Here is a 22,537-nt window from a genome sequence, read left to right as displayed (position 1 = left end):
CATATGCCTCATAATGGAAATGCATTGTACCAGTGAGGGACAAACATACACTCACAAGGGCACACGTGTGTGCATTTGCACACACACATGGAAGCTAATGGGGGATGCGTAGACAACCTTGTCTGACTCCCATCTCAAATCTATACATAAATATATCATTTGCTGTCCAGCGAGGACTAAATCCATGAAAGCAGCAATGCTAGGCTACTTTAATGTGAAATGACAGGCTTCTAGGCAGCTCTTAGAAGCCTAACAAGTCTGAATAGTCTCTATTTCCAGAGGGGGAGTGTAGAATGCTAGCCGAATTTCAGCTTTGCTATATATATAGTTCATTATTGCACACAAACCTGAACACCCCCTCAGTGGTTTTCATCCACCTCTCATTCGGTTACACACACGGAATTGGTAAAAAAAAAAAAACCAGTTGCTTGGCCAAATGCTGTGTATCCTTTGCTTAAAAGTAATTTAATGTAACTATACATTAAATGCTCCATTATGTTAACATGTCACGATCTTGGAGCCCTGAAATGCAGAAAAATTTGAATCTTCAGTTTCAGCTCCCATATAAAATGAAATAATTCTTATTCTTAGTTGTTTTTAACATCATTTACCCCCAAATGATTTTTTAACTACATCACACCTTACAACTCACACATGCTAAGGAAGAACTACAAAGCATTGACACTGAAAGTTAAACTTCATAGAGTTCATGAAATGAGTCTTGCTGTTGAGGAATTACCTCTAACGAGAAACTAGTTTTGGAAAAAAAAAAAAAGCTGTTAACATGCTGATGAATGATAGTCTGGCTCTCCAACTGATGGTTTAGTTTAACTTTTAATGCAATCTTGTACTAAACACACCGTAAGAGAAAAGAAATAAAATAAACAACTTCAATTTAAAGTTTTACATCTTTTCCTGACCGATGCTAGCAAGAGTTACCTTAATTTATAATGTATATTATTCCATCTAATAAGGTACAAAACCAAAATCATAGAGTAACTAAAATGTGCAAGATATAAAATAAAACACACAGACAAACCTTGTGCTTTCGTCAGCCAGGTGCTTAACAACACTTAACATTACTACATCTTTGGTTATGAACGTAAATAGAACTTTTCCTCGTTTTCCGTCTTTTTTAACTTCCGGTTTTTTTTATGGACTTCAAAATAAAAGCACCCGCTCATTAAGGTAAACTGAATTTAACATAACAGTAACATTGTTTGGGTCATTTACATAGTGGACTGTATGAGAAAAGGCCAGTGATAGTTCCGTCAAATCACAGATACACGAGTTATTTTGCTGTGTCAGTGTGTTAATGTTTAATAATATAAATCAGCAGAAATGTGCGATCTGTGCGACATTAATTAGGTGCAGTGTTAAACCTCTCTAAATCAGAGGTCTCAAACTGCCCCCACCCTCCGGCCCGCCCCAGATGTCAAAAACACAATGCAATCCGGCCCGCGAAATATTCTTTAATTTAATTATTTTTTTTAATGATGCTTAAACCATTGTACACTACCCGTTCATATCACATTTAAATCATTCTACAATAACGTGTTTTGACGAGGTGGCAAAGGTCAAAGGGCAAAGGTGGCGCAGGTGCGTCATTGTTTGGCTGTGAGCCGTAAAAGTGTCGCTTTCCGAGGCAAAAAGAAAAGTGGCTGGAGAACACAGACAGTTTCAAGAAAGATGGACATTACAGTGTTTCAGTGTTTATTTGTGGAGTTCAGGGGACACGCAGCCTGATATGCAAGGAAAAAGTCTCAGTTTTAAAGGAATATAAGCTCAAGCTGCATTACTGGACTACACACGGAGATCAACATGAGAAGTAACAGGGAGAGGAGAGGACACAGCTGCAGGGAGGAGAGGACTCCTGTCTCTGCAGAGAGGAGAGGACTCTGTCTCTGCAGAGAGGAGAGGACTCCTGTCTCTGCAGAGAGGAGAGGACTCCTGTCTCTGTAGAGAGGAGAGGACTCCTGTCTCTGTAGAGAGGAGAGGACTCTGTCTCTGCAGAGAGGAGAGGACTCCTGTCTCTGCAGAGCCGAAGAGGATGCAGACGCTGCCTTGGAAGTTCAGTGACATGGTGAGTGAATGAATTGCCAAAATGCAGGGAAACCCTCCACCAAAGTACAGTTACTGAAGGATTGCATGCTGCAAGTTGCCGATATCTTGTGTCCAGTGTCTTCCTCTTTGAGCAAACACCGGCTGTGGCTGTGTTCACTTTGTTGCTGGAGAGTGAAGCTTTGTTAGATTATTTTAATTAAGTTATTTTAGTTTAAAAAAAAAAAAAAAGCAAGAAGAAAAGACCTGTACTAGAAGCTGAAACTGTTTGGAAAATGTTTCTAAACTGCAATTTACATTTTGTTTTGTTTGAAATGACAAATTATATATTGAACTTGAATTTTGTAGTGGCCCTCCTGTAAGATAACAGTGCTGTCAGTGGCCCCAAGCTAATTTGAGTTTGAGACCCCTGATTTACTATAATAATACAGAATACACCCATCCATTGTCTATACCGCTTATCCTTAACGGTCGCAGGGGGGCTGGAGCCAATCCCAGCTGATATTGGGTGAGAGGCGGGGTACACCCTGGACTGGTCGCCAGTTAATCACAGCACCCGGAGAAAACCCATGCAAGCAGTGGGAGAACATGCAAACTCCACACAGAAAGGTTCATGGTTCAAATTGCAAACCAGCAGATTCAAACCTTCTTGCTGTGAGACAACAGTGCTAACCGCTGCACCCCCATGTTCCCCATTGCAGAATACATATCTACATCAAATACTAAGCTTCTTTAACCATTCAGAATTCTAGGCTGATGTAATTAATAGGTCGTCAATATAACCAAATGAAATGCATTGAGAGAACGATCCTGGTGTAAGGCCCGACTGTAGCTATAAGAGTCCTGACATGCTCCATTGGTGAAGTGTGCGACATCGGCTGGACAGTCAGAGCAGAGACCCCTCCAATTCATTCATGGGATTTATAGTGGCACTGGGAGTTAAATCATTATGTAAAAGACAGTAAAGCTTTTTGTTAATGGTAGATTTGGCTGAACTTTAAATGCCCTTTGTGCTGCATTACTCATTCTGTCCAGCACTACTATTTACTATAATTAATATCTCAAGGCAGGAAATGCAGAATAAGACTCTTAATCAAGTGAAGGTATGATGTTTATATATCATATATGAGTTATTATTTTCAAAGTAAACTTTTTGACCCTGTATTCAGAGGGTATTTTCTGCCATGGACATGGTATTATCTCCAAGGAGTGCAGCCTATGTTTTGGCCAGCATTGACCCAAACCTTGCTCGTTCCTCATATCTTCCTACGACTGTTCACAACTCGCAGGTAAAAAGAATTGCAGTACAAAAGCTTTTCCTTGGGGCAATGCCCTATACAGTTACATTACAGTAGTATTTCTTGTGAGTCAGTGTTTGTACCTGCTCTGTACTGTTGACCTGAGGGACTACACAAGCCATGTGCTCCTCATTGATACACCATCTCTTTTAATCAGGACAGCGAGGATACTATCCCCCTCAGACCCCAAACCCCACCACACAGGTCAGGAGTTGCTGACGAGAACACAATCCCACACTGGCTTCCCACCAACAAACAACACTCAGTTATATTTGATGGTATGTTCAGCCAAGCCAGAGCACTGTGCTTTATCCCGCTGTGCCACCCCAGTCAGTGTGGAACATAAACAAACAGGCCTTTGATTCCTGTGGGTGGCCCACAAAAAAATTCTTAAAATTATATACTGTAGTTCAAACATGACTGGTCAGCAATAGCAAAAGTGAAACGCCATCAGATAAGTAAGCTTCCATGGTCTTGAATAGTAATGGGTAATAATTAGATGACTACTATGCCTGCTACATGCTGGAGGATTGTTATCCTACCTTTCATTTAGACAGAATTGGTACTAAATTTTCACCTTTCACTAAGAGAAAAGTCTTTATGCTGGATCAAGAGGTATCCAAGTCTCATGTGGGCCCATTATGGTACAACTGTGCTTTCTGGTACAGACACAAACCCTCTCTGTATACCTCAGTTTGAGTGTGTTCAATGTTTTCATGTATTGACTGTGAAAACGAATTTCCTCTCAGAGGATAATAAAGTATCTGTCCACTTTACTGAGGTGCAGGGTTGTACTGCCTTTTGTCAATAGTATTCGTGTAGATGTATTTTCTCAACACGCCTACTGTGGCACCGGTGACTAGTCAATATCTCACAATGCACCTCTGACCTGTGGGCAAACCTGCCTCACTCTTCCTTTCAACTTCCGATGGACATTGATTTTCTTGCATCTCCCACTCATATATAAATGTGGCAACTGAGATGTGAGTCCAGATCAGGGGCTTTGAGTGGGTTAGCAAAGAGAGGGGAATATTCTGTCAGATGCAGCTAACTCACAAACATGAAAACCTAAAAAGCAATATAGCTCCCTAAAGAAAGCCACAAAGAAGAATCTGTTGCTGATGTTATTGTTCTCCTGATCACAAAGTACAGTGTGTGTGAAGTGTGAAGAGTGTTACAACATGGATGTATGACATGTGAGGTGCTATTCTAGGGTGAAAAAGTGTGTGTGTGTGTGTATTACTGAGAGAAGGCGGTATCTAGGTCTTTGTGATGAATCTGTTTCAGTGGCACGCAAGGTGCTGCAAGCAGCATGCCGTCTGTTAATTCACATTCGCCGCGGGTGGTTAGAGTCTGTGGCTGATAATACCGGTACGTGTTGAGAAATGGAGGGGGAGAGAGAGAGTCTTGACAAATGAACAAAAATTACGTGATAAGATGATCCCTGATGTCAGCTGTTAGAAGAAAAAAAACAAAGTTGAAAGTACAACAAAAACTTCCTGGCATTCACTTAACAAGCTGGTTCCCAAGTGGCTGCAACCGGTAAATAATTGCACAAAAAAAAGAGGAAAAAAGGTTTCAAAATTGCAAAGAGCACACTGCAGCATGAAAGACTCAGCTTTACAAAAAAAAAACTATTTCAGCTCGATGTGCTGGAGTGTAAAGGCACTCTACGCTTAAAGGCAGTGTCTGCAAAATTGGAGAAACTAGCAAAAGGTTTTTGAAAGTGTCCCGCCCCCTCCTTTATGGCTTTCCTGCAAAGCCACTCCCCCGTTCATGAACACACCATGCCTTACTGCTGCTGCAGGATGAGTCCACGATGGTGATGAGAAGACCGGTCGCTGTCGCTCTAGTTGCGCATCTCTCATTCTTTATGTATACCAACTGTTGATTAACAGTCTCTCTCAGCTTTTTCAGTCTAACAAATAAAAAACTCAGTTAACCTTTGTATGGTGTTCGGGTTTGTGGACCCGATTTCATTCGTTTTCATGTTCTTTATCAAAAGAAAAATGATACGATTAGTCATTTTTTCAAACTCATCAATACGAGTCAAGGCCAATGAGTCTGAGTTTGAAAAAAGAATTAATCGTATCATTTTGCTCTTGATAAAAAAAACAAAAAACAATTAAAACGGGTCCCACAGACCTGAACACCATACAAGGGTTAAACACCACAATCATATAAACACAAGCAAAATAACAATCCCAAACAAAACGATATCTGTAGCTCTTAGTTACTGCTCTCAGAGCTCAGAGGACGTGCTCTGGGTTACTGGCTTAGCTCCATGTGACGTATGGTTAGCTCCCTAAATGAGAGTCTGTCTCTGTCTTGTTGCTCGGCTCAGTGGGTATATGCTTCATCCTGGCTAAAACAACATGACAATCTGTCATCCAATCGTTTCATTCCGCCCAAATGAAAAGATTGGACGTTTCATTCCACCCGTATGAAATGATTGGACAGGTTTAATACAAGCCTGCCTCTGCCACAGATAACTGATTTTTTTTCTGTATTTCATTCATTGATTGCTGTTGGGCTATTATGAGAATTTCAACAAATATATACAAAAAATGTTTCTAAAATAAGTTTCATGCCCTGCCTTCATGTGAAATTAGCTTAGCAGCAATCACAGCTGGAGAGGTTTTGATCTCTGAGCCATCACGTCTTCATTAAAGTATTAACCGATGATTGCAACACCACCAACCGGCCGTGTTTATTTCAGCAGCGATTACAGCCACATGATCATAACCTTTGTCGCTGATAAACCTTCCCACACAGAGTTGCCTCATGGATGCGCAGCGGTCAGGAGCACATTAATCTATAGATTTCTCTCTGTCCTTGTTTTCCCTCTTTGCCTCTGGCCAAACGTTCACACATCACGCTGCATTCACTCCACTAACGTTGCACACAACTGCAGATATACGTGTGATACATTACACGGCTCACCCTACTTCTTTACCTCCCCCTGACTTGGATATCAGGGGAAATCCATTCAGCTAAAGACGGTCCAGATGTAAATAGCACTTGCATAAGCCCTGCCCACTCAACATCACACCACAGGAAAAGAGGTAGCATTGCCCTAAGCAATGAGGACAACAGGATGCAGCTAGTCCAAACCAAGAAAATGTATATTTAGTTGCTATTTGATCACTTTGTGCTGTGCATTTAGAAAAAATGTTCCAAAACTGGTTTATAGTGGTTGCCACCCCTCTGTGTCCTATCTTACAAAGTAGAATAGATACTGCTACATCATCCACATCACATAAATCAGGCATGAAAGCATAATGGTGAGGATTTGACTAAGGGCAACCGGGGGCAAGGACAGACATATGAGATATTACTCTCATTCATTCTTCCTCCCTCTGTTTCCTCCACTCTGTCTGTGTGCTGACCCATCTCTGGTGCTGACCCAAAAAGACTAGAGAGAAGAACTGCATCCACCTATTGTCAGCCACATAGCCCATTATCTCTCTCTCGCTCTGCAGCTACGACGGGGCTCGCCTCATGCTTCCCCCGAGGTGATCATCTCTCAACACATCTCACACGCCAGTCTCATTTTTTGCTCGTTCCCACATCGTACAGGGATCTTCCCAGTTCAGGCAGGGCTGCAGTCACTCCTTTACTCCAGCACAGACAGAGAAACAACAGATAAATGTACCTTGAATGTAACACCAGTTCCTCCGGGGAGGGAAGGAGACCTTAGGAACTGGTGGAGCATATCCACTCGGTCTAAAAACTCCAGATCTGTGGTTCTTATTATTATTATAATACGCCCAGAGGTTCCAGATGGACAAAGGGAGAATCGGCTTAAGTTTTTAGCCAGTGTTGCTCACCTTTCTGCTTCATTCTGTATGCTGCTCAGTATCTTTATCCATATTAACAAATGCAATCAAACAATCGACCATTTGCTTAACTTCTCCCATGAATACCATGTTTATAACAGTTTAGCAGCTGTAACAAGGCTAATCAGACCTGTCAAGCTGTGGAAGAGTGATTTTGTGTTGCATTTCTGAAATCGTAAAACACAAGAGCAGAAATGTAAGGAATGGCTTTAACAGTTTGTCTGACATGAGCTTCAAACATTAGCATGTCTGGGTAGCTTACTGCATATAATAGGCCTGCCTCGATACAAAACATTATTTCCAAGGCCAAGAATTTTTCTTTTTAAAGTCATTCTTTTCTCGCAGCCCTGGTTTGGGAGTTCTTGCAGCTTGTTCTCGACACATCATCTGGGCAGAACTTTTTTTCTCGTGTGGTGTCCGAGAACTATTGTGTGATTGGGCAGAAATTTGAAGTGGGCGTGGCTAATGCGGAAAAGTGGAAATGTTGTCATTCCCATGCGTGACGTGTGCTGCAGTGGGAGGGCCCTATGAGGACTTCCCAGGAGTTCTGCACTTGAGTGTCTCGTGAAGTATGAAATATCCTGGCCGGAACGAACTTTGTTCTTGTTCTTGCCACCTCGAGAAAACGAACAAATTTCTCTGTTCTTGTGGAGTAGGTATAGACCTTTAGGAGAAAAGGCCTGTCTGACAAACCCTCTGTGTTGGAGCCACTCCTTGATGATACTTTATCAGAATTTAGGATAACTTATAAGTCTCATTCCTGATCTTAATTGGATTTAGAGAAGTTTACACTCAAGCAAACCTCATTTCAAAACAAGTCAGCCAGAAACATTCAAAAGTCAGCCGGCTTTTTCAACCAGCTCCAGGAGCTAGCATTAGTTTAATTAGCTAGCAAGGCAGCGCTGATAAAATTTGCCCGAGAGAGTTATCATCTCAGCCAGCGAAACCGACAGGTTTAACACGAGCAGCCTGCTTTTGTCTACCACTGTCTGATAGACCTCACAGCCACTTCTACCTCCTCCTCATTTACCTGAATTTGATTATACTCTTTTGTTTCCTGCTTTCCTTTTCTTAATAATTGGTTGCAATTTCTTCATTGTTTCGCAATCATGATGATTCGTGTTGAGTTAATCTCCTGTTTGCACTGATTCCGTGCAGTCAGCTAATTTTGCTTAAAAGTTCAATATAAAGGTTTTCCTGCATGTCCTCTTTCTACATCTTGCTCTACCTATTCTCATAAATGTGTCTGTGTGTGTGTGTGTGTGTGTGTGTGTGTGTGTGTGTGTTACTGGCCACAGTGTGCAATGAATATTATCCACCATGGCCAGACTCACTGCACCGGCTGGTGTTGATCTGATTCAGCTAGTACACACACATTGGAAAAAAAAACATCTGTTTGGAACAAAATCCACTCACACACAGACACGAATACAAAGTGCACACTCACTTGGAAGCGCATGGAAACACACAGAATACACTGCGCACATCCATTCACAGACACACATACACACACAAGTCACCCCGCCCACCACACAAGCACACACATCAACACTATCTGGAAATGGCATTGAGCATCTGTTTGGACAGGGCTAGCACATTCAGTTTTTGTGAAACACTGGCAAGAGCCTGCCTTGGCCATGAGAAGCTTCCTACTGCAGCAGGGTGACCGGGTGACCGAGCAGTCGTCCAATTGTCTGCTTGTTTCATCCACGCACACATGCACACACATTTTCAACCGCAGACACTGCAATGCAAATTCAGCGCCACCCCCTCCTCCCGACACCACCACTCTCTTCTCCCAAGTCACCCATAAAATGCTCATGCTTTTAGCAGCACTCCGAAGCATTTTAAGGAGCTATTTATTTAACAGCATGATTATCTATCTGGTGTTAGGGTGATCTATCTAGAAAAGTGATTGGGTGCGCTATTAACGCCCTCTTTTGTGGCAGAGGTGGCAGCTGCTCAGAGGACATGAAATGTTCTTTTTTTTTTTAAATTCTCTACTATTTGATGTATCTGTGATATATTTCATATGTACACAGTGCATTCGTTGCCCGAGTCCATCAGCATATAAATGAATCTTTAGCACAAGGAGAAAGTGGTCAATCAAACAGGAAATGATGAGCACCAGTGGGCACACAGATACAATCCTGTACATCCTCTTTCAAAAGTAAAATGCTAAAAATGAGCCTGCTTGGCTGTTGAGGGCCTTGGGATAATTCCATGTTTTGTAAAAATGAAGGTGATGTCTTATGCCAATCTGTCATGTCTCATCTTAACAAATGTATCTCTTCAGGGAGCGCCATTTTAGCATTTAGCATGTACATACATCACATCAATGTCACTTGACAAAAGCACCCCATTTGTATTGCTGACAGGTTGGTTGGGGCCAAGGTGTGTGGCTCTGTTGTGTGTTTGTGAGTACGTGTTTGGGTATGTGCAGAGCGACGGGGAGACAGAGACAGTGACAGAAGCAGAGAAAAATAGGCAGAAACAGAAAAAGAGAGAGAGAGAGAGAGAGAGAGAGAGAGAGGACTCGGAGGCAGAGAGAGTTAAGCCGAGGCCTGGAGGAGTTTTCAGTTATTTACATATGCAGATTCTGGTCACCCCAGATCCCTACCCTCATCAAGAGAAACCAATTAAAACTCTCTTCATTTAATGTTTACCTTAATTAACTGTAACAATTAATGGCTGTCTAAAGTCCGATTGTGGCTTTTTCAATTAAAAGCTGCTTGTGACGAAGGTTGCAATCCAATCCTATAAATCATATAGACAATTCTCCAGTGAACAGAAGAAGTCCATCCCAGGGCAAAGTGAATGAGTGAAATAGGCTCATATATCACTAGTTTTGTCATTTTGGTTCATGCTTCGACCCATACCAGACTCATTTTTTGTTGTTGTTGTTTTTTTTTAAGATTCCACAGTGTCTACTGTAAAGAAGTCTGTGCACAACTGAACACCTCCACGTCTGTGGGATCATGTATGGGTCCACGTGCACACGGGCATGTGAGCGCGTAGGTGTCCAACCATCCCAATAGCAGCGCTCATACTGGTCAGCAGATTGTTGGGTGAGACCCAGTGGACCATTAGCTGTCCGAGACTGCCAGGGCTGAGAGCTGATAATGACAGGTGGTGTACACGCCCTGGAGGTCTGACAGGCTCAGGGCACCGTGCCATGCAACAGCCTTTACTACTGGCACCATGGCTGTGATGGCAGCCTTTAACGCTGGCACAGATGCAAGTATGGCACAAGTAGCCTTGGCAGTATGACGACGGCTGTGATGGAGCAGCTATTACCACAAGCAGTTAAACTAAAATGGCAGCCATTGTTAATGCTGGGCAAACCACTACGCTGTCATTATTATAACTCATCCTCTTGGCGAATGCATTCAAATCCCTGTGCAGACTCAGATGACAATTGTGATTACCAGAATGACAATGAAAATGTAGGTTTGTTATTCAGATGAGCCTCTTTTTTTTTTTTTTTTTTTTTTTTTACAGCAGACAGATCCCATTCATCCACACTGAGGATGGTACTGTGCGGGTATAAAGGTCTTGGTTTGCTTACTTATCTTCTCCTTTCTCTATCATTGTTCGGTAAGGCCTTTTAGCAGCCCATTTGTAGAGGCTGCTGTCTTTTCTCTATGCCTGCACGGAGACACCTGAGCTAAATGAAAATAGGGAAGAAAATTCCTATTTTGAAACATTTTAATTTCCTCTTCCCCTCCATGGCAACCACTTCCATGTCAATCCAGCTGTGTTGTGGAAACATTTTCTATCAGGCCTACAAAATACCATACCCCACTGACCCTTCACACAGACGGAAAACAAAACAGCAGGAGCATGTGTGGGCATCTGAGTGTGTGTGTCCATACCGTACAGGCACCTTTGTGTCCTCCGCCCCCTCTCAGCCTCTCTCCCCCAGTGCAGAACACTCTGATTTGCACTAATCTCTCCGTACACTCTCAGGGCTATTGTTCCTTTCTGCTGTGAGCTTATTCATGTGCCACTCACCGTGCTCTCCTCTCATTTTAATACTCCAACAGCGCTGGGAGCTGAAAACAGTTTTAAGCCCGCTTATTCAACTGTTTATTAAAAAAAAAACCCTGCTCATCTCTCACCCCCTCTACTGTGTAGGTGATCGTGGATTTGTGCGGGATGTGACCGCTTATTAAAATGGCAAGTAGCGGTTGGATTCTGTGATGTTTCCATCACACAGTTTATGTATACAGACAGCCTGTAGGCAGTCAGTGGACAGCATGAGATGAAAGCTACGGCTGATGTTCTGATTTGATGACTGTTGCCATGGCAGCGAGATGAGGATGAAGGAGGGGCGTAAGCATTCACAGAGAGAGAGAGAGAGAGAGAGAGAGAGAGAGAAAGATCAGAAAATGCTCTGCTCCGTTTCTGTCTCACACACACACACACACACACATAACCGCAAACACCTAACCCCCCATCAAGCAGTAGTACAGTCCAGTAGGTCTTCCTTTGGATCACTGAGCTGTAAAGGTCCATCATTAGGACAACAGGGTGGGGTCCAACTGTCTGACAGCTTGTCAAGAACAGAAGCCTGCATGGCTAACTATGTGATGAGGCTGCTATTAAAGAAAGAAAACACACATCCCCACTGTTGCTACAATAAGGCACCTGGCGGATTCATGGTAGCTCTTCAGCCTCTGCTGGATGGCTGAGTGTGCGGCTCAATAAAAACGGTTTCTGGCTCCAGCAGACGTGTTTATAGCGTTTCCTCTGGCCAAGCGCGGCGACAGGGTTAAGTTGATCATCTCTCACTCTGGTAAAATAGCCAGGGGAGTCCGTGTACCACTAGATCAACTCTACAACTTAAAGACCCTAAACGTTACAGCTCAGATGATCGATATGGCACTGAGCAATGTTCTTTACGAGCTAATAGACAAATCCATTCCTGCAAAACCCCTTGGGCCCTGGGAAGGCATGAAGGAAGTTAGAGTGCGTGGCTGTTTGCCTGGTGTTGCCACTTAGACCCCCGCTTGCACGCGCACACAGAAACACCACGGAGGTTAGAGGAGACACTAGGATGCAGCTTGTGTGTCTGTGCGTGTGCATACGTGTGGTTGCATTGACACGTCTGCAGATATCTCTATCTCTGAGGGCATTGTAGTTTCATGATTCCGCTGAGGTTATCACAGCGGCAGAGCTGCCAAAAGGAGATTTGTGTCTTTTAACATCAGAAGGAGGAAAACCCATAAAACCCATTTCATTCACATTGCTTAAATGCTCTTATTTTGGATAGGGGAGCTTACATGGAACATTTGTAATTCTCTCACTATCTAATTAAAAGTCCAGGTTGCCCAATAAATGTCAGACTTGCATCATGAAGAAGAGAAATCTGATTTCTATCTGAAATCTAATTGTGTAACACCTGTTGCTATTTCACCAGGTTCCATCAGTTTATCTAGATGGTACCCCGAACTTAACGAAAACACGTATCAAGTGATCGCTAGCTAAAATCAAAATTGCCATTGAAGCTAAATCTCACCAGGACCTTCTGATGATGGCTCCCTGATACCCTGTGCAGCGTCTTTACTTGCTAGCGAGGCTCTCCGTCTTCCTATCTTCTCTGTGCCCTGCCTTTGTTTTCTCTGTGCTGAATGCCTGCTCATTAAACTGTAAGGTCAGTTTTTCACTCCTCTCTACCACCCTTTGTCTCCACACCCTTGCTAACCTTCTGCAACTTTTGCTTGAACAAACTTGGCCAAACTTGACCGCAAAACTTTGGCACATCATTATAAAAATAATGGACTATGTTTATAAAGGATATGAGGGCCCTCTATGACATTGTGCAGTCCCCCAGGCCCTTGGACAACCTAGTTTATAGCCGGCATGTAACATTTATGTTTAAGGTAACATTCATGCTTGTCTTATTTCAAGGCAAGGACAACAGCTACATTGTGAAAAAATATTTTAAATGACTTTATTTGAAGGTCTAATGGCAGCAATCTATTTTGGGGCAATATGGCTCATTTAGTGTTGGTGAGTATAGACCTGTCATCTCTGCTACTCTTTAACAGCATAGCACTCACACCATCATTCAAGGCAAAAAAAACATTCATTTTGCTTATCCTTCGTTTATTGGACAAGCACTTTAAAGGAAATGGAAATTAGTAAAGATAGATGTGAAGAAAGCCTTCTGGACCCTTTTCTCTAGCAATTACAGTACATTTTGAATTGGCAGCAAGCAACATTGCACTGAAAACATTTGCAAAGTCTAACAAATGGGGATTTGCAAATGCAACTGTCATCTTCTCCTGTAGATGTTTGATTTGGGCCTGCTACTAACAATTATTTTCATTATCAGAATTCGATACTCAAAACACACAGAAAAGTAACAAATTTCTGTTATTATTTCACCGGAGGCTTTTGTGGTGACTTCAAATTACTTGTTTTGTCCAACCTCCAGTCCAAATACAGAATGCTTTTAATTTGCAAAGATATAAAATGTTTGAAAAGCAGCAGGTTGAAGAATTGGAGAATCAAAAAGTAGCAAATTGTTGGCAGTTTTTCTATCCATCTTTGACAATTCCACAGTTGAAAAATGCATGTATTACACACCAACACAGGAATTAATACTTGGAATAAAATTTTGTTTGAGAAATGACTGCTCAAATTGAATTCAAGAGGCACAAGCTGTCAAGTGTAAATAAATTCATCACTGATGACAATTAACTAGGAACGGACTTGCATTTCTTTTCAAATTACTTTGTCTCCATTGAGTGTTAGTTCACATGATCTTGGTTTTAATATTCATTTAGCAACATCCTGCTTTGAAATATTCATCCACTGTCATCCTGCTAAACGGAGAATAAAGACAATGCCAAATAAATACTGAATACTAATGCACATTTTTATTTATTTATATCAGTTGTTCTGTATTTTGAATTCTGTTTTATGTCACTCTGTCCTGTTGGTTTGTGTCTGTCTGTTTGTACCTAGCAATAAGACCGTGTCTTCGCCCAGTCAGATGGGCTAACATGTCTTGATGCAGGGGGATTACGTCCATACTGAACACATTTTTCAGTTCTATTGCTTTCATAAGGCTTGATTGCTAACTTGGGAACTCTAAATGTTTGAGGCAATTTGAAAACCCATTTTCTTCAAACCATTATCTGCAGAGTATGGCGGAAATGGAACACTCAAGCCATGCTAGTGTATTAATTTAACACTGCGATCAGACAGTTATAAGGGAGTTGTCAAGTTTTTAAAAAAATAATGGACGTCCTGCGGCCAATCAGAATCAAGTGCTTACTCAGGCCATGGTAATTACACAGATATTTGCATTTTTGCACAGAAGGTTATCTAGCCTACCATAGTGAGTGATGGAGCCTTTCATTGGACTGCTGTTTGCATTTGCCTTAAAACCCTTTCAGTTCGCAGGACGATGTATGAAAAGTGCAGTGGTGTAAAACCAGGAGGCCGTCTCATACATGCCAATGTGTCAATCCCAAAAGTGGAGAAAAAAAAGATAAGCTAAAAAGACAAAAGCCTAGAGTGAATCTGCAACTGATTAAACTAATGAAAAGTGGTCAATTAATTAGCATCTCATTGTAAGACTGTTGTAACCCAGATAATAAAGCTAATGTACTTTTTTTTAATTATTCCACACTGCAGTAATTCAGAGGACTGACACCAAATCTGTTGTCTCTCGCTCTCACATCAGCCCTCTTTCTCACAGCATTTCTTTCACCAGCCGATTTTCAAATCAATTCAATCAATATCATGTGAAGAGTTATCATCGATTTATAGGAATAGTTTGAGGATACACTCTTATTTGCTTTCTTTGTGAAAGTTAATCAGCTCTCATGTCTGTACATTAAATGTGTTGTTAGAGCCAGGGGGTGATTAGCCTAGCTTAGCATACAGACTGGTTCAAGAGTGCAGCTGTCAACACCTCTAAAGCGCACCAATTTGCATTATACTCATTTGTACACGGTGCGACAACAGTAGGCTAATGTAAAAAAGGTCACTCACAGGTCAAGAGGCAGACAGCTAGCAGGGACTTTGCACAGAAGTGTTAGGAGGATGGTTTCACTTTATTTTTTGTCAGCAAATAATAACACCATGCAACTTCATCTCAACCCATACATTGTCATCTTTCCATTGCATGTTTGTGTAGGGATAAAAATAAAAACAAGATCCAACCAGCTAGTGAGGCTACGCTAATAATAAGCCTCCGAGCTCTGGCTCCACGCATTATGGACACATAAGTGGTATTGATCTTCTCGTCTAATTCTCACCATTATAAGTGCTATAGTATAAAATATGTCTCTAAAAATGTCAAACCATTCCATCAGTTAGTGTGTGTGTGTGTGTGTGTGTGTGTGTGTGTGTGTGTGTGTTCACTTATATACATTGTGTTGTATGGTACTTTAACGTATTTTTTGTCTGGGGCTGTTTTTCATGATTTCAGCCCCAGTCAAATCTTAATGTTAGAGCATAAAATTTAATTTCACTCCAAGTTTGTAGCAACAGTTTAGGCAATGCCCCTTCCTGTTTAAACATGCCAATGCCCTCATTCACAAAGCCAGTTCCATAAAGAAGCGTTTTTTTTAATAACCAATCGGTTGCTAACCTCACTTATGCACTTCTGAGTGAATGGGAGCAATGGATGACGTTTGTAATGAATGGATATGATAGTCTGCATATTTTTGGCCATACAGAGCATGTCTCTGTGTGTGTGTGTGTGTGTGTGTGTGTGTGTGCGTGTATGTGTGTGTCAACAGTAAACTCTAGCTGAACTACATATTGTCTTTCTACTGCCAATCTCCTGTTTTCTAACGGTGCACTGTCGTCAATTCGGGGTGTTGATGTTTTCCGAGTTTGTCAGCAGGTCTGACTGGTTCTCAAGAATGCCTACAGCCCTCCTCAAGAGAGGTGTCACAGTTGGACATGCACCCCCTACAACCCCTATCACACACACACACGAAAGAGAATAAAGACAGACATCTGTACAAACGTGGCTTTACACACCAACTGAATCTCATTCTCCTTTACTCTTTCTTAATCTGTCAGTCCCTCTCGCCATTTTCTCACAATCCACACACACACACGTGTGTGTACATATATATATATATATATATATATATATATATATATACACGTACACAAACACACATACACACACACACACACTGACTAAATTGACTTGTCAGCTTCAATCAGACCAGGAACAAAAGGATTCCTGCCAGTTTGAAGCTGACATCATTAATGGGTTTGGGAGGGGGCGCGCTCTGAAGACAAAGGGAGTGCAAGGTCGGGCCGACTTAAAATGCACTTTCATTTTGGCAGGGACGTTAGCTTTTTGATTTCAGCCCCTTTACGGCAACATCTTTTTGCGAGTGGCTCTAACTTTCATTATCACTGGGAACAGAGGGGCGTGTGAGACTTTGTTGTGCTGATGGAGAGAAATGTGACATCCATAATGCATTTCCTATTAGAGGATGCCACGCATGGACACACCTGGCCACGTGTCAGAGGGAGATGGACAGGAAGAGGATGAGAATAAATGGGGTGTTGGTGGTGGAGAGGAAAAAAAAAAGTTGCCAAGTAAATTATACCAGTGCAGGAGAAAAAGCAGAGAGAGGGGTGAGGTTTGAGGGAAAGGAATAACATCTTCTCAAGAGAGATTTTGTCAAGGTTTGGAGCACTATGGGACGTTCAGTACAGCTCTTCATGTGACATATGAAATCCACACATAAACCAGCTTTCCTGGTGCATTGTAGCTCGGAAGCCAAATGCTTTGAACATTTAAATCCTCTCCTCTCACGTCTGTGACTTCATCCATCCTCATTTGCTTCTGTTTCCTCTGCTGCATGCCCATCTGCCTCCCCCTTTTGCTGCTTTCATTCTGACCCTGGGTAAAGATGGAGTCCCTCATCTCAAATGGTAATAACTTTGGTCCATATGCACACAGCCATCACAAATTGATTACAGTGCAATGCTGCAAGCACTCCCACTCTCTCCTCTTCCATCTTGTGATTTTGCAAGAGGCTGACTCCGTGTCCAATCCGGCTGTCATTAAACAGCACCCCTGGGTGCACCCCAAACACAAACAACCACATCCTAAACCCTTCCTTGCATGATCCCTCTCCTCTCCCGTGCTAGCCCTCTCCTGCTCCCACCATCTTTGTCTAACACTCGAAACCAGCTTCTCCTTCACCTGTTTTACCCTCAACCACTCATTCCCTTTTTATTCTCATTCTAATTATGCCATTACATTACCATTTCTATTCTCTCATTAGCATTTTCTGCTCCCCTTGTCTCTTATTCTTCCCCTCTCTAATTCTCTTTTTCCCCCTCTCTAGCTCTCTCTCCATCACCCTTCCTTTTCCCAGTCACTGAATGCGTTCCACCTTTTTTGCAGCACATAAACAGACAGTGCCCTTGGGGATGGGTTGGAGAGCTCTGTCTTTGTTTGTGTGCACCTCTAACTAACTCTCCATCTGTGGGGAGCCAAGCCAAGCCCAGCAGTGCAAGACAGATAGCTGGCACCATCCCAGACTCTTCTCTAGTTGGCCCCATATCTTCACCCCCGCCTCTCAACTTCTCCTTCCTTCCAGGCTGTAGTTCTCCCACAGAGGCGGTTGTCAGCTGCCCTCAGGCAGCCAGTCAGGTACTGTCAATGTCCGACCCCTACAATTCTTTCTCCTCAAAGCCTTAAACTGAAATCTGCCCCGGCTTCCAGCGGTTATTCAATCTTTTCCAAGCCATATGCTTTGGATGTTCGTTACTGGACTTTCCTCGGGCCCTATCCTCAGTCAACCTCAGGTTCACCTCCAATACAAGCTCACTTCAGAGACTAAATAACTGTTAGCACATTTTCTGTATTTAGTCACATCAAAGAGCTTTCAAAGAGGGAGGAACTTAAGCATTAGCATTAGTTCAAAAACTGAGAATTTCAATCATGTAATTGCCCAAGGCTGTAACTTAAAAACTTGAGAACAGTTTGAATGTTATATGTTGTTTTTCTTTGCATTACAAGTTGGTACGTTTTATTTATATCATAATAATATGAGACTGTAAGGATATAGTGTGAAATAGTAGCCTGAAAAACAGCCTGACTTCAGCAGATGCTGCAGTCTACCGACATGCACACTACAAGGTGCACTACATTATCAGTTAACCCCTGGGTAGTTTGTGATGGATAGTGATGGACAATCCCCTTGTAGAGCAAGAAGAAGTATCTTTCACTCACCATTGTCAGGCTCCGACTTCCTGTCATGCTCGGTGTCTGTGAGAGAGAGGGCGGAGTTGGCACGGCTAGTGAGGCAAGAGCTCTGCTCAGACTTCAGGCCGCGCATCCACATGTGCTGCATGCCGTGAGCAGGAGAGGGGTCCACCTCCGGCTCCGTGTCCACGTCTGAGCCCACGCCCAGGGAGTAGCCGCGGCTGTGGACATGAGCGGCCGGTCCAGAGCACAACGCCTCCTCCTCCTCCTCCTGATGCTGCTGCTGCTGTTGCTGCTGTTGGTGGATGTGGTAGTCTGGGCTCCTCATCTGTCCGGCCTTACAGAAGTCTAAATCTAGTGGAGGAGGACAGACATGTGGATCGAGATCATATAGAAGTAGAGCAGTAAAGCCTCTAATTCTGGCATCTGTTTTTATTTGCCTCAGCAACTAAGCTGACCAGGTGTTTGTTAGAGACCGGCATTTACAAGCCAAACACAGAACACCTTCCAAATTATGTCAAGAGACAGGCTGTTATTTGAGCAAGCATTTATTAAGTTTTGCAGCAGAAGTTCAAATCAAAATGCCACCCTCGATTTTTCTTAACCATTTGCAGTGAAGCTATATCCTGTTCAGGCTGCCTGATGTGTGTTATCGAGCTCGAGGTTGTATTGAACTGCTGCTCAAACAGAGCACTGATCTCATCTATATTCTCCTTGGTGGGGTGAAGAGATCAGATAAAGATCAAACCTTATTAATATTGACTCAGACTGAGGGAAAAATTGAGCCTCATATGCTTTCAGGTATTAGAACGCCCTCCAATCCCAAGCATCAACCTGTTATCTGAGAACATCAGATATACTGTGTTAGTCCTCTGGTTACACTTCAATCCAATTCAATTCAATTGAGCTCTACTTTTTTTCCTGCAGAGGCAGTTGAGTAAATTTTCTTCCTCGCCACCTGAGTTTTCTGTTAAGATTTTACAAGTGGGAGTGATGGAACTGATGGAATTTAAAAAAACGAAAGCATAAATTGAAATCTATACAGATACCACAATAGCCTGGCACTATATAGACTCCACTGAGAAAGAAAGAAAGACTTTCTCTCCCTCTCACTTAGTGCAGTTAATATGAGTGTTAGGTCAGGTCCTCTGAACACAAACCACAGTATTTCAATAAAAGCCACAGTCCTGTTGACCACTCCATTGACCAGAGATGTGTCCTGCTGTGCCTGTTTGATGGGGTCAAGACCAACTGTGGCTCACACACTGTTCTGCTGGAATTAAACCGGTGCAAGATTGGTCACCACTCCACTCTACTGTTTGGCTCAAATTGGCTGCAAGAGGGCAATTCAAGAGCAAATAGGCTATTTCCCCCGTAGCAACAAACATGGATTGACTGTACATTGAAAAGTCCTCTATCCATTTTGTTTTAAAACAAATTTATAACACTTGAAGAGATTTTAGCGGGTGATTAGAGGGAAAACATTACAAAAACATAAACTCCCATTTCCGGGAATTACCGTAGGCCACTACGGACTCACCCCGGTGAAAAATTGGCCATTTATATACCTGAACAACTAAACTTTTTGTTTAAAACACAAAACAAAAACAAGCAAAAATTGACTGCTTTGTTACTTATTATTTAGGGCACGTACTGAAGACTTTTATTAGTTTTGCACTCACTGGTTTGATATTCCTAAATCAAACAAATTAGCACACTGCAAATCTGGGGTTAGGTAGTGCTTTTACATGATGGATGGGGGGGGGTTAATGGGGGCTACATGACAGAAACTGTGAGTTGTTGTGTTGAACGTTAAAACACTCATCTGAGGCACCTTTAATCATTATTAGGCACTCTTAGCAATTATCTTTATGGCTTCCATTTTTTCCCCTCAGGCTTTTCTCTCAGGCTAAGTTTAGGCAGCACCGCCCTTTGATCGTGGAGGTTAGTGAGGCCATAGACAGCCTGAGAGAAACAACTGACATGCTTCTGGATTGAAAAATGGTAACGTCCTGTTATTTTCTCAGGTAAGATAATAATAAAAAAAAACATTAACTCTAGATTTACAGCTAATATTCTGCTAAAAGGAAACTGGAATTGAATATGACAAGTACAGGCTCTTTCAAGTAAAATGTTGATAAAATTGAGAATCAATCATCTACAGAGCAAATATTTTTTTGCTTTTTGGGCTACAGGCTATTGTTAATAGAGGAATTCACATACAATTTCTCATTTTCTTTCAATGAACTACCATTATTTTGAAATGTGTTGTTCAGGTTGATATAAATAGCGTTCACATAGTTGCTTTTCCTACTTAGTGCCTTTTCTTTCTTTATTGCATTCCCACCACATTTGGCACCAAATCTACGCCCTTGTGTTTATCTACATGTTAAGACTTGTGTAATTTTATTAGAATTAGAATTTCCACTTAATTAATGCTGTGACATGTTTCTGTATTTTTAATTTTCGACAAAATGTTGAAAAGTGTTCAGCTAATTAATGGCAAACAATGACTAATTAACGTGGCCGGCTCTCATGTGCGGAAGAAGGATCGTGAAGCTACAGATCTATCTGTGAAATAGACAGAGAGGGATTTGTATTATCAGGAAAAACAAACAACTGGGCGAAAAGAAGGAAGGAAAAGACGGGAGGAGAGGGCAACATGTGGCAGTTTAAACGATGAAGGAAAATATGAAGAACATGGGTGGGGAATTAAAGAAGAAACAAATTGGCTCATCTTTGTCAGGAACACCGTAATCCATTAAAAATGTCACTGGAGGCAATGTCCCCCCTTAACAGTTGGTTACTTAGGTAGGGTATACTATATATAACTCTGTTGCCCAAAGATTAACAGATGTGCTTTGCGGAACTGGCTGCCATTGACATTTCAAAGGCTGCTTTGGGGGATCTTTTGCACCTCACCATATGACACTGATGGCAGGCGATGTTGTTTGTTATGGAAACAGAAAGGCTGACTAAATGTTGAAAAAGGCAAGTGCTCTTCGACAACGCAATGTTGTGGAAGGCATCGAAACAACACGATGATTACTAATGGCCATCGATGGGTGACTGCATGGCAAACAATGCAACAAAATCCATAGAAGGTGGCATTCAAACCATGAAATCCCCGGAGTGACCTGCTTGTCAGGAGTTGTAACTGTTATGAATGGCTAATGTTGCTTGTTAGCATGGTGGGTAGGTCTTGCAGAGTAGCAGGAGGTTTGGGTGGCGGAAAGAGTATCTATTGATCACTATGAACCCTGCACAGTGGCGAGCTCCTGATGAGGTGCGGCTTCTCCTTTAACACCACACATGACCTGCATAAAGGCCATCCATCACAGCATGCGCTGGCCCATTTCTCCTCCTGTCACCGGCAGGGAAGAATTTTTCGGTGTGTATGTGTCAACGTGAGTTTGTATGTGTGCCTATGTCCGCCCGTGTCTCTATCTGTGAGTGTCTGTGTAATGAAGGGTGGTTTTCCACCCCAGGTGAGGCCAGAGAGGTTTGAGGTTGACCTAGTTTAGCTGTGGGAGAGAAATATCACCTCCGTGGAGAAGAGGTAATTGGCTGCCTCCGACTGTCCTTCTGGCTCATTGTGGACTGTAATAGGTAATTCACATAGGCCCTTTTAAAGACCTCTGCGTGTGTGTGTGTGTGTGTGTGTGCGTCTACCATACCTGTCTTTCTGCTGTAATATCCATTTGTGTGCATATTAAGTAATGTGCAACTGTGAATCTGTATTTTGTGGGAAGTACATCCAGCTTGCCATGAGTGTGGTACCTGGCTGGGGTTGGCTGTAGTTGCTCTGTCTTTCCCGGTGTGATCCGAGGGTGAGGCGTAGCTCATGCGTGTAGTCGGGCAGGGTTTCGCGTGAGGTGTAGGAGCGGTGGTGGGCGCGGCCGTCCTCGCTCTCGTCAGATGAGCTGGTGTAGGACATCTCCATTTCATGGCGCCCCTTAGACAACGGCTGGTAGGGTTTACTGTCCATCTCCTCCATGGCTTGTAGTGCTCCACTTAGTCACTCAGTACAGCCACAGCACAGAGCACAGAGTCTGGAGGTGAGAAAAGATGGACAGGAAGGAGAATATTGAGGTTGGAGGGGTGGGTGGAGGGGGGGTGGTGTTGGGGAGGAA

The 22,537-nt window shown here is 42.6% G+C and overlaps 1 protein-coding gene across 1 annotated transcript in view; it reads right to left on the bottom strand.

The window, feature by feature from the left end:
• The window catches only part of tenm1 (teneurin transmembrane protein 1), a 156,083-nt gene extending 133,682 nt beyond the window's left edge, over positions 1-22,401 (bottom strand). Inside the window, exons 1-2 of the mRNA XM_070836474.1 lie at positions 22,185-22,401; positions 18,432-18,758 (exon numbers count right to left, since the gene is read on the bottom strand). Of these exons, the coding sequence (XP_070692575.1) occupies positions 18,432-18,758; positions 22,185-22,401 (544 nt within the window). The remainder of the gene's footprint in view (positions 1-18,431; positions 18,759-22,184) is intronic.
• Between the last annotated feature and the right edge of the window lie 136 nt (positions 22,402-22,537).

This window comes from Pempheris klunzingeri, chromosome 9 (assembly GCF_042242105.1).
Source record: "Pempheris klunzingeri isolate RE-2024b chromosome 9, fPemKlu1.hap1, whole genome shotgun sequence".
NCBI lineage: Eukaryota > Metazoa > Chordata > Actinopteri > Acropomatiformes > Pempheridae > Pempheris > Pempheris klunzingeri.
This window is presented reverse-complemented; position numbering and strand designations above follow the sequence as displayed.